The sequence below is a fragment of the Tinamus guttatus genome, unplaced genomic scaffold (assembly GCF_059628265.1).
Source record: "Tinamus guttatus ecotype Peru unplaced genomic scaffold, ASM5962826v1 Tinamus_guttatus_pri_ptg000470l, whole genome shotgun sequence".
Taxonomy (NCBI): domain Eukaryota; kingdom Metazoa; phylum Chordata; class Aves; order Tinamiformes; family Tinamidae; genus Tinamus; species Tinamus guttatus.
Window position 1 is genome coordinate 1227958 of NW_028289004.1, and position 13461 is coordinate 1241418.

The 13461-nt window shown below is 38.4% G+C and overlaps 1 protein-coding gene across 1 annotated transcript in view; it reads right to left on the reverse strand.

Annotated features, from left to right (window-relative positions):
* ADGRG2 (adhesion G protein-coupled receptor G2) overlaps window positions 1–11882 on the reverse strand; it is a 48406-nt gene extending 36524 nt beyond the window's left edge. The window contains exons 1-2 of the mRNA XM_088532719.1: window positions 11706–11882; window positions 5963–6577 (exon numbers count right to left, since the gene is read on the reverse strand). Of these exons, the coding sequence (XP_088388845.1) occupies window positions 5963–6577; window positions 11706–11823 (733 nt within the window). The 5' untranslated portion in view covers window positions 11824–11882. The remainder of the gene's footprint in view (window positions 1–5962; window positions 6578–11705) is intronic.
* Between the last annotated feature and the right edge of the window lie 1579 nt (window positions 11883–13461).

Genomic DNA, 13461 nt, shown 5'->3' on the forward strand with positions numbered 1-13461 from the left:
CCATCAGGCTCCTGGGTTCACTCGCCTCACCTAAACATCCTCAGTCACGTCATCTGTCTCAGACACACGCAGAGCAGAATCTGAGTGAAGAAACCTAAGGGACGTCTCAGTGGTTAAATAAGTCACATAGTCTCCATCCTTGCCCAGCATCACAAAATGGCATTAAATAACCAAGAATATACTGATTAGAGATCAGTTCTGATTTATAAGATACTAGGAAAATTAATAAAATGCAGATTTTCTAAAAAATCTGTGATAGCAAACAATGCTGAAAGTTTTGCCAACTCTCAAAATTGAAAAATTCATTTCACTGGGGCTGGGGAAATCAAATTTATATTAAAAATTCCCATAAGATATGCAAAAATTTAATTTTTGTTACAAATAGACACCAAATATGGTTTTGGCTTTAAAGAAAACAATTAAATAGCAACTAAATCGAAATGTCAATTCCACACCGCATTTTTTAATTCTACACGAATCATCTTCTAAATATTTTCACATGCAATAGTTATCACGGTGTGTATGACATTAGTCACCAATATTGTGAGGCAACTGCCCTTCCATTTGTGTTCAATGTTACTAGGATACAGCCAGGGGAAAATTCCTGTTGGTGATACATTCAAAGAACGTGGTCTTGAGCAAAACCAAGTAACTTGAAGAGCAAAACATCAGAAGTAGTGACACTCTTCTAAACTCCACCTATTTACAAAAATAGGCATTTAAAATACAATATTCAATTCTCATCTTCAAATTAATTCCACATTTTCTATTAAGAGACAGTGTGCTGTTAGTACTGCATAAACATTCTGCCAAATGAATCATCCTATCACACACAGCATTAACAACAGTAACACGTAAAAACCCTCCCCAGCTGTTCCTCTTAGATGCAGGTTATATCTTGAGGCACAGTTGAAAGGTTTACCGGATAAAACTAAGAGCAATCTCAGTTTTATCTGTTAATGCTTCTCGCGAGATAAAAAGTCTCATTCTTCAAGGTCATGCAGTGGAAAACGTGACAGATTATAATTGGCTAGTGGACAGAAGCAAATGGAAGAAAACAGTAAATGTGCTTGTTCAACGTAGGGCTCTAGTGCTTTGGCCAGTTCAGCTTAACATCATTGACAGAAAAAAATGGTTTAATATTTTTAGCCAACCTTGACATTGCTTTTTTTTTTTGTTTTCTTTTGTTGTTTAATTTGTCTATAAATACAAGCATTTTCAAGCTCTGCTGGTGGCTAGGAAGATCTACATTACAGGCTGAGGTAATACCAGATCGCATTCACTGGCAGGCTGATTTCCAAAAAGCTAATTCAATATCACAGAAAAGGTAAGCAATTAGCACAGACAAAGAAAGGGGAGGCCAAATACACATTATGTTAATGGGTACAGAGCAGAGCAGTATGTGACTCATAAAATAGGCACTTCAGAGTCGTGCATTTTTTTTACCTATTTACTTCCTGTACAAGTTTCTGCTGGTTTCTGCAGGTTTTTGCCCTTATGAATTTTGAAACAAATTTCTATTTGGGGAAAATTATTTCTTTTTTTACTACCAACTTTCGCAATAAGTTCAGCAACTGGCCCCAAGTTTTGGCACCCAACAGACTGAGATGCAAACTGGACAAGCAACAGGAGGATGTACAGCCTGGGAAGTTGATTCTGTCATGAGAAGGGTACACAGAGCTTAGGTACTCTTTAAAAGAGATTGCATAAGATCAAACCATGTTTCCTAAGCCTCACATCTCTAATTTAGAGCTGCAGGCCAAAATCAAGCTTTCTTCTTCCTTGAGCACGAAAGGGCAGAACAGTCACACTGGTCAGCTCCCAGTTTTCCCACTAATATTTGAACACTTTGTACCACAAGCCCAGAAACCTCCTCCCACAATGTACAAGGTACACTAGTACAGGAATAGAAGAGTATGTCCAGAAAAGAGAGGACAGCAGAGTTTTACCTTGAAAGTCAGACAGGACAGTTTAGAAGAATTATAATGCTATGATGCTATGATGTAAACTGTGAATTGCATTTGCACAAAAAACCCAACCGAAGAAATCAACATGCACTGCACTCCTGCTCGAAGTTCTCCATCACTGCAAAATGTAATATATTCAAGGACAGCAATAAACCAATAACACAAGTGAGACAGCAGCATTTTAGTATCAGTAATACTATGTAGAGCTAGGCTGAAAACCATATATTGTTTCAGTTTTTTACAAATTGAAATTTGTAAAAGATATACATGTCATCTCTGTGCTCCTTGCGTAAACGCACAATGTAACAATTTAGATAGAAATTCTGGAGCAATAACTGTTTAGTATGTAATTGAAATGATTAATGCTTAAACAGTAAATTTCTTACGGTTGTCAAAGCATTAATAAAGGTGACCTGCAAACGTGCCATGTGAAAAATGACAACTAAAGAGCTGTTGCTCATAGGCAACTAAAATCTCTTTTCAGACGTTTAGCATTTTAACACACACTGATTTTCTTGTATCTTTGTACTACCTTAAATCACCCAAAGCTTTACATTAATCTGTGCACTTTTCTTCTTGGATTATGCAGAGACAACAGTGACATCACTTAAACACACCTTTTTTCAGCTTGCATAAGATGTAACAAAGGAGACTCAGAAATTTCACAGAATCACAGAATGGTTGAGGTTGGAAGGGACCTCTAGAGATCATCTAGCCCAACACCCCCCTGCACACGCAGGGTCACCTAGAGCACGTGGCACAGGGTGGCATCCAGGCAGGTTTGGAAGATCTCCAGAGAAGGAGACTCCACAGCCTCTCTGGGCAGCCTGGTCCAGTGCTCTGTCACCCTCACAGGAAAGCTGTTTCTCCTCACATGAAAATTAAACTTCCTATGTTTTAACTTATACCCATTACCCCTTTGTCCTGTCAAAGTTTGTGTGCATGGAAAAAGCAAGATTCATGGTTTTAGCTGAAACCTAAAAGTTTTTTTGTTGCTAAGCTCCATTAGTCCATAAATTGTCATTAGTTCTCATCATAAGCTTGGAATCAAACATATCCTTTCTCACAAATCCAATCTTGGGAGCAAGTTACTTGGTTCAAATTAAGCAGTGCTTAACATGTGTGTAAATTTTACTGGAATGGGAACTTTAGTCTTCATTGGACCTCACATTGTGAGCTAATAAGAAACGAAACAAAATTTTTGAAATATGAGTAATTATTATAAAACTTAATAAAACCAAAAGAATATAGAGTTGACAAATGAAAGGCAGAAGAAGGAAGCAAAGAAATATAAGTTAATAACATACTATTAACCAAAACCAAACTTAAAGGAGTGAATCATTGCCTATTAGGCACCAATTAAATAGTGGTTTATCCTCCACAAAGGGCTCAGAATATTTTGCAGAGAATTGTTTATGTAAGCACAAAATGCCAACCAGGTCATAATAAAAGTCTGAACCTGCTCTCAGGTGCAAATGATTACTTACTACTGATGCTGTAATTAAGCCATACTTTTCACCTTTGGTGCCTTCACAGGCACATGATCCTTTCCCAAGTTTTAGTCCTTTGCCGATTCTGTTCTTCGTAGATGCAAAAAATCTTCTGAATACTTACTACTTAAAGTATTTCTTTGTTAACAAAAATAAAGACACCTCCCAAAACAAGGTAGTTTTCCCAGAGGTATTCGGAGGAATTTTTTAGGGGAGGGAAAAAAAAAAAAAAAAAAAAAACACCTAGATTGCAAGACTGACAGCATGATCCTGGAACATCTGCCCTATGAGGAGAGGCTGAGGGAGCTGGGCCTGTTCAGCCTGGAGAAGAGAAGGCTGAGAGGGGATCTGATCAGTGTCTATAAGTACCTCAAGGGAGGGAGTGCAGAGGACGGGGATGGTCTCTTTTCAGTGGTGGCCACTGACAGAACTAGAGGTAATGGCCGGAAACTGAAACACCAAAAATTCCATAGGAACTTAAGGAAAAATTTCTTGACAGTGAGGGTGACAGAGCACTGGAACAGGCTGCCCAGAGAGGTTGTAGAGTCTCCTTCTCTGGAGATCTTCAAAACCCGCTTGGATGCAGTCCTGTGCCACGTGCTCTAGGTGTCCCTGCGTATGCAGGGGGGTTGGACTAGATGACCTCTAGAGGTCCCTTCCAACCCTAAGCATTCTATGATTCTATGGTAAGGTTGTCTGACATCATTATATTCTCCTCTTGTCAACACCTTATTTTTAATTGTTGAATTGGTATTTATTAAGTGTGTGTCATTCACAGCTTGACTTTTGGAGGAGAAATGCTGGGGAAGTACGAGGAGGGAAAGAAAAGTATTCTCCATTCCTGAGAATATACTGTCAGAAAAATTTTGGCTAATTCTTCTTGGAAAATGTTTTTTCTCCTCCCAAGATCTCTAAAGCAGGTAACTTGCACTTGGCAGTAGGGATGGCCTTTGTACTGAAACAGGCCTCTGCCAGCACCATTAAAGACTAACTTGGATAGCAACAGAGTTCGGAAACCACACATTTTACTCGCTCTCTGGAAAGCTCCTGCAGTTGGAAAAAATTCCAAAATACCCTAAATCACTGAGCAGACAGGGCTGGAGTTGAGTATTTGCTAACCTAACTATGCTGGGATGCTCTATATCTAGGGCAGAAATTGCTTGGACTAAAGTAGCTTTTCTCCTTTCTATGCCTGGATGAAAGATAACCAGACAGGACAGCTGTTGCCCAGGACAGCTCTGAATTACACGATATGTTCTACTACCCACACAGATCTGAGACTTTTGTTTGTACCAGACTTCTGTCCAGGAGCCAGATTTTTCTTCCTCTCAGCCCAAGGACTGAGCTCCTTCCAGCACATTCACACTAGAGGAAGAGACAGGTATCCCTGCTTCAGCTCCTCTCCCAAGCCACGTAACCCAATGGAGAAGTCGTGCTTCCAACCACAGCATCAGGTCAGGCCCAACATGGCCCAACAGGAGAGGCATTTTCCATGGAGCCTCATTTGTACAAGGGTTCCCCCTCACTCCTCCATATCTTAATGCTCTAAAACACTAGAATAATCGACCCAGCCAGCAAATGATTGCTGTAGTCTATGCAGTTCTCAGTTTTTATGGAAAAGATGACAAAGACCAAGACTGAGGCCACAGTCTAGCTGAAAGACCTATCTTACATCAAAATGATAGCAAGTGAGCTAGTCGCCTTAAAATCTCTGAAGTCCTTAGGGGGCAATACCATTAACTACAGCTGATAAATCCAGTTTGTATGGGAGACAGTTTAAACATCTCATTTATGTCCAAAACATGACATCACAGATTATTCTCTTACCTTTAAGCTCTAACTATATTAAGTTTTAAAACAAAACTTATTTTTTTCCCTCTTTCATGGCAGATGGGTATTTTGAGGAACATGGGAGGAACCAATTGGCCATTTTAATAAGGATGAAGTTACTGATAAAGAACCTAGAAGAAACTGTAGCCTCCCATAAATCTTTACAGATGCAGACCATACCAGCAAAGGATGGTGCAACATACCAGTGAAGCTATGAAAATTTAGACTTGCTGAAATTCTGGCCCACTAAACATACAAAATGAGAACCAGTATTCTCACATACAGAGATATGAATTCGCTGAATAGAAAGTGTAAATTAGTTATTTTATGGTGACATTAGTAGAAAGTTTTAATTCTCCTAGTAAGCCAAGGATGGATCCTGTTCTCACTGAGATTACCATTACATGGCCAGCATACAGACAGGAGAACTGGAGCAAGCAGAAGTCTTTAAAAAAAAATGCTGTTACAATCTTTACACATGAATAAATGTTGGCAAGGGCTACAGATCTTCCAGTGATCTCTGTGCTCTTCAAGTGTGCTTTTAACTATAAATGACCAGCAGACAAAGGCTTTGTAAAGTTTAAGAAAAGCACTTGAAATGGGAATGTTAGACATTTGTCATCAATCAACTTTTCACAGAAACACTATTAAAAACAGGGACTTAATGGTACTTACCACAAGGCAAAGAGTTATCTTCGAATGTCTTCGTATAGATCCAATCCTTCTTCCTCCAGCCTATAATAGTGCCATCTTTGCAGGTCTGGGTATATTTTATATTTGCCTTATCCCACATTCTGAACATGTAGAGCTCCCCAGTCATTCCCATATCAGGTGATGTAGTTGTACCTGGCAGCTTTGAACAGCCAAGCAAGAACTGCCCTTTTCCAGGAAGACTCTTTTTTTCGGCTAGTTTTTTGTTTCCTTTTTTTATTCCATTTACGAATAACTTCACCTCCTTATCTTCACTTTTCCACTGGACACATATTTCGTACCAGGTATTTTCACGAAGCCTCTCTGTCATATTAATTTCATTTCCAAACAACCATATTCTTAATTTATCATGATCTCCCATAAGTCCAAGATCATACCTATTTGCTGAGAGATTACTGTTAAGTGTTTCTTGATTATATACATATGCTGTCCATGGCCTATTTGTGGAGCTTAGCTTGAGGAACACACAGACAACGAATTCCTTCAAAGGAAGTAGAGAAATTCTTGGTGACAGAATCCAAGGATCTTCACATTCAGTCTTAAAGACCGCTTTGTATCGTCCTAGGAAATCCTCCTGATCTAAATGAAGAAAAGGTGATTTTAAAAAAAGGTTTTAAATATACTTTCTATATGAGTTTTTCATGGTTCCTTATGATAATTCTTTTAGGTATTTATATAACACATTAAAATATATATATATATATATACACTCGCATCCTTGGTGGGCAGGGGCGACAAATTTGGAGGCAGTTAATCAATTTAGCTGCTCATGAAGACCTTGAAGTAAAACCCATGCACAAGGGAGAATATCACTGTGTAGCCCTCTGCAAAGACAGAACTGCAGGCTCTGGCTCCCCTTCCCAGCACTGCACAGATATTTCACATTTATAGTCACTGGATAAAATGCAGAAATAGAGTTAGAAAAATAAACTCTAGCTATGACTGCCTTCTCACCTCCCAGACATGCATGCTGTTTCTCTGAGCTCTACAGTCATACTTCCTCATGCTCTTTCTTTCCCATCCTGTAATTCTTAAATTCTTTGCTGTAAATTCAGCAAGAAAGGTGGAAGATCACTATATTCTGGAACAGAAAGAGAGCTTCTGTAACTTGCAGGAAGTGTGGTTTGGAGCCTCTCACTTGTTTTAACTTTAGTCCCATCCAGCCCCATTCCCTCTTCTCTACCACAGCTCATAGTGGCAGACACATCTGGTCTCTGCCATATCAAATCCACTCAGGCCTTAAAAGGGTGGCAACCTGAAGTTCAGCTGTGCCATTAAATATAATTTGTGGTGTTAAGAGTAAACTTACTGATAAGAATAAGGTCTCTGACCAAATAAATGCTGGTAAAATATGTAGTGCCAAGAAATGCCCCAAACACCAGATACTGACCATCTTAAATAAAGTATTTATAAATACCCCCTTTGGCCCACTATAAGGGAATAAACACTTTTTTGGATTTGGATGCAAGCTCTTTGGAGATGAGGATGAGTTATTTTTTGAAAAATGCACATTATCACTGTACAAACATCACTGATTGCTTGCTTTATGTTAAATTTATCAGCAACAAAAACAACAGAGAAAACTAAAAAAGCCTCCCATGGGACATGAACTGAAAGGAGAAATGAAATAGGCTGGTAGATGCTCAGGCAGTGTAAGAGTCCATGTTACTGACAGCTTTAAGATGACATTATCAAAACACGCAGAGCTTTTATGTACCCGCAGGGCACAGTATGTGACTAATCATGAGTAGTCAGGGGTGGATTGCACTAAAGGATCAGTCAATATATTCACTCCCCTGTCAAGATACATTTCCCAGCCAACTTGAAGTCAGTTTAATTTTTTCCCCCAGGTGTGTCACATTCATAAATAGTCCTAAATGGCTCTCATGATCATAACCAGCTTTTTTCAACCAACCAGAGCACCAGCTTTCCTCAGGCCAATCCTGAATGAAGAAATTTGCCTGACTTAAGTTCTGCTCAATTGATAAGTTATTGGGAAAAATATCAAATCATAAACTTTTTAATGCAGTTTCAAAGAAAGCCAGTGGCAAGCGCTTCCTGGTTCGTATTATAGCCTTTAGACTCCCCTTCTGACACTAATCCACATAAACTTGTAGGTATCTTTCATAATGTTCATCATGCATATGCAGGGAGGTTGGACTAGATGACCTCTAGAGGTCCCTTCCAACCTTAAGCATTCTATGATCCTATGCAAGCACCGTAAGAGGCTAGAGGTCAACGGAACCAGAGAAACTCTCACGGACAGGCTGAAGCTGTAGGCAAAAACTCTTAATTACCAGACAGTTATGCCAAGATTATACTTAGTATGCTTCTGGGCAGGCTGGCAAGGGAGAAGCACACTTCTTCTAAAGTATGACTTAAACCTGAGGTGAGGAAGACACTGAGATGGGAAATGTCAAAGAAGTGGTGACTTTTGGATGCAGAGGCAAATGCATCATCTGTAGACTTATTACCTTTAGAGTAAGTCTGCCACCTTCCAGTTCAGACAGATCATTAGGAAACTTGGTTTTATAAAGGAAACAACTAACTATGTATAGAACTAGATATGTCAACACTTGTGACACAGGCTCTCCATAGAAAAATAATTATCTTTCCTTACTAAGTTGGAGCTACCCTAGAGGTTTTGGAAGATAGCATGTAGCTGCTGTGTCTCAGAAAGCATATATAGGAAGCATACTTGGATGATTCCTGTATCCTCCCAAATTCCAGTATGTGATCCTGAGCATACAAAGATAGCAAAAGTGATTGCCTAAGTCAGAGTCATGACAAAGCCGCAGAATATAAAGTCACTTTAAGTTATCCTGGACCCTGATTTTTAAAAATTAGAAGTCCATATTTGAGCAGAAACATTGAAACTTTAGATATCATCATCAGACCTGATCCTGAGGACAAATAAATCCCAAACAAATCCCTATTTCATGCTTTATTTCATCAAGAGATCAGGCCTGTTGATGATCCTTTTGCTGTACTTTGAAGAGCAATTCAGAAAGACCACAGTTAATCTGTATTAGCTCCTCAGCTTGAGGACTGAATTTAACAAGACCTGACTTCACTGCTTGAAGCTTATAAGAAGGCCAATGCCTGAGCCGCTTTGGCCAAAAAAAAAAAAAACAGTTCCAAAAGTGAGGCACCAAAAATGGGTGGCAAAGCTACAGGACAGATCTGAGTATGACCTGAATCATTCCAGGGAAAGCTTGGAAATTTTACTATGCACTATGCAAAAGATTGCTTTTAAAAAAGCACAAAGGAAATTCTAACAACTGTTAGGAAACGAACTTCACTATTCCGTATGGAAGAAGCACAGTTCAGAGCTAAATTATATAGAAGGTAATCATCAACAGCACCTTGGCCTAGTCCACAGGGCATGTGGGTGCACATAACATAAGCAGGAGGCAACATTGCTTTAAACCCCATGGAAGTTCTGTTACTTAGCATTTATCATCAGTATTAATGATACTTAGGAGTTGTGGCCCATGGTCAGTAAAGAGTTGAAACTGGCTGTGGTCTTACAAGGACTTTCTGGGCTTACAGTTAGCTCCTTTGGGCCTGGGTATTACAAGTCACATTCAGAAACCTGGCCATAAACATAACTTTATCATTACGCCATGGAAAAGGCAGTGTAACAGCAAGTTTGCTCGTAATACTTCCAGGATAACAAGAAAAACAGTACAGCATATAAAAAAACACCCTCAATATTAAGTTCATAATTATCACAATATTTACAAATCCTATCAACAAGCAAAGACAACAACACTGTTCCCATAACAGATTCACCTGGAATTTCCTTTCCTTCACTCTTCAAATTTAAAATATAATCCAGGCAATAATATTTGACAGCTATTTTCAATAGCTTTTGCTGTATTCAGACACTTAACCTCTTTCGGAATGGCAAACTGTTCCTTGTTAATACAGTCATCTAGCAGATTCAAGAACTGGGAACTTTTTATTTATTTATTTATTTATTTACACTCACTATAACTGAGAGCACAAGCAAGGGTGTTCTCTCAAGCATTAAAGAGAGCTGGAGTCTATGCACATAGTTTCAAAAATAATGCTTAACTTAAAATGAGCTTGCTGAGAATGACAAAGTAATGCAAAACCAAAACATAACTTTCTCTTTTCAAAGAATTTCTGGTAGTGGCAATTGGCATCTCTACCCAGAGTAGATTTACATCTATACCTAATAAGAATTAGACACAGAGAAGCAGATACTTCCAGTATCTAAGCAACAGCATTATTTTTCTTATATTAGTATAGCTAGTACATTCATATAGTTGAAGATTAATACAGCTGAACATTTTCCTGAGTAAAAATGTTCATGTTTCTATGAGTCTTCACCATCTGGCTCTTTACTAGTAATAGCAATAGTCATTAATTTATATACACGATTGTCACATTTGAGTTGCTACAGTCCATTAAAGTAATACTACAAACATCTTAAATCTAAATGTATGCCTTCTAAAATATGTCACAACCGTTCTTCACAAAAAGTTGAAGACTTCACACTTTCTAAATATTTGACTCTGCCTGCACTTGACTCTGCTGAATGAAATACATGTTGCTGACTTCATTGTACCTCATACATAAACAGCAGCACCATGTAAATTACATAATTTTTTTTTTTACTATAAAGATGTATTCATTTTTCATTCACTGCTATATAAAGAACACATACTTTCAAACTGAAATATATGATTTCTGTTACTTCTGTTGAAGTATTCTATTAATACTTTGCACCTTGCTACCTCTTCCCCCGCCATATTTACATACACAGCCAAGTTCAGTGAAGGAGGTGTTACATATTGACCCACGCACAGGTAGAGCAAAGCTGAACAGGTAAAACTCTCCCCCACCTCAAGTTATTCTGGTTCTAACATTCAGGCAGTAATCCCTGATAAAAGGTTCTTAATGCTTTTTACCCCATCTCCCATAATAGTTTCTGCACTGGAATAGCCAGAACACTTTGTGATAGCAAGCAAGAATTGTTCAAAAACTCATGATGATGTGATGTCAAAATATAGACCAGAAAGACAGTGAGGCAAGTAGCACCAGGTAGGCACAGCTCTCTGGACGAAGCTCACATTCTCCTGCATTCCCCTACTACTGAAATTTGAAGCATTTGTTTTCTCAGATGTTCTATGCAGTCCAGATAGGTAACCTTTTAAAGTTTTATCTCCAGCATTATTCTAATATCCTCACTAAAATCCTTATTTTTAATTATATTTCACTGTTTCCAAATATAGCATTTTCCAGAGAGTAATCAGCTAATAGTGCAAAATACTTCTGTTATGTTACTCAATTCTTCTCTTTGCATCTTGTGTTTGCCCAAGAGCACTGCGAAAGAGTTAAAGAGATGTTCTGAAAATAGTAATACTTTCAATTCAAGAACTAGCCAGGAAATAATTTGCCTTGCTATTACATATTGTGCTTACCCTCCTTCCTGATCCTTACCCCAAAAGTAATTACTGAGTAACTTTGCTCCAAGAAACAAATAGTGAAAATATAGAGTGCGTATACCAAAAGCACTGAGCACCGGCTCTTTTTTCTGTTAATGGCAATTACTACCCTTGACTTCAAGAAGGTAGAAACTTGCCTATTCTGAATACATCCAACAGTTCCACTCACCAAAGCTAGTGCTGTTTATTTGGAATATCAACACTAGATGAACAGGAAAAATGTGTCTTACCTTTGCCTGCTGTAGCCAGGAACAAATGAAGTAAAAGGACAGCCAGAGTAATCCTGCATTTCAATAAAATATCCTGGATTCTGCCAGCACAGCAGTGGTGCTTCTCCCAAGCAACCATTCTAGAAGTAATAAGAAAACACCAGTCTGTCACTGTGATTTGAGAAAGCACAGAAGTGTATATATTATGACCAAAAAAATAAGAAAAAAAAAGAGTTTCCAACGTGGAACCATAGGTCTTTTTAAGCCCATCACATTACTGGGCATGTGTTTTACTCAAATACGCCAACTCTCTAATGTTGCCAGGTCACCCAGAAAGAAACCACTGTCTGCTGAAAGGAAAAAGAAAAAAAGTGGAAGTGGAAAGTAAAAAGAACAGCTAAGCTCTAATCCTCTGAAGATTCGCAAATGTAGCAGAGCACGGCCATGAGTCCTTGCATGACGGAGGCTTCCAGCATTAGAAAGAGAAGCACTTGCCCACTAGCTAAGATAATTTCAGTAAGTATATACAGTAAATATATAGGAAGGGGCTCTACAGTCCCCTCTCTAGAGAGTCTCTTAATGTCTGCACTACCCCAGAAATTTTAGCTTGGTTTGGGGTCCTACTACTTGCAAATGTAAATGTAGCTCTGATCAGTCTCTATCAGGCTGCAGTAAGTTCCCTTCTTTCCAGGAAATACGGAGCTGTAAATTCATTTAAGGTTAAAGGTAAAATACATTTTTTTTTGCAAGCATTCATGTTAGCAACCATTTTTATGCTAAAATTTATATTATGGGCTAAACTCATCAGAATTTCTAGAGGAACAGGCTGAGAAATGCGCAAGTTAGTGAAGTTGCTAGTTACTCAACACTTTGGAAAACAATTAAATTTACATGCAAAAAAGTTATATATGTACCACAAAGTGACCCAGAAAAAAAGCAAAGACTTTTCAGAAGTTAGAGCAGTGCAACATTGCTGTCAACCAGTTGCACAGTGAATATATAATATTTTGACCAGACTGGGTTGAAGGAAACTGAGTGGGATCATGGCACCGGCATACTATACTGCTCCAATTTTCCAGATTCTGGATGTCACACGTACAAAACTGAAATACTCTAAGCTAACAGCCATTACAAATTTGTTGCAACTTAGAAGGATCTGAGCACTGAAAAATCCTGGCTGACACCTACGTAAGTGCTGCAGATGTTAACTAGCAGAAAGAAAGGATCTTTAGCAAAAGATCTCAGAAGAACATTAGCATACTAGCCAGAGAAAAGAAAGAGTAACCATGGACATAATTCACACAGACAATAAATAAATAAAGGTGAGAAATGGAAGCAAGTGAGCTTTCCAAAGATTTACAAGAAAGGCATCCTATCACACATTTTCCAAGCAATATTCTGCTTGTTTCTCTAGAACACGTAAAAAACTTTAATAAAGCTTCAGTTGGTAAATTAAGTAGCAGAATTACATCAATTATCTCAAGAACGTGATTATGAAAAATCATTCTGCTTAAACATTTCCAGGGCTTCAAATTACAAATGACCTGACAGCTGCAAGGTTCTTTCATCTATGGCATAATTTATTAGTGTTTAAAAAAAAAAAAAAAAAAACTCCCATTAAAAAGCTGTGCTTCCTTTCTCTGCCTCCTCATGTTTCCCCTTCTGGTCTGCAGTTACTTGCTAGCAGAGCCAGGCTTCACATCTCTTCCTCTGTTTCACAGAGACATCTCTTCTTTTGTAAGGTCTATCCATAGCAAGACATTTAGACAACAAACTA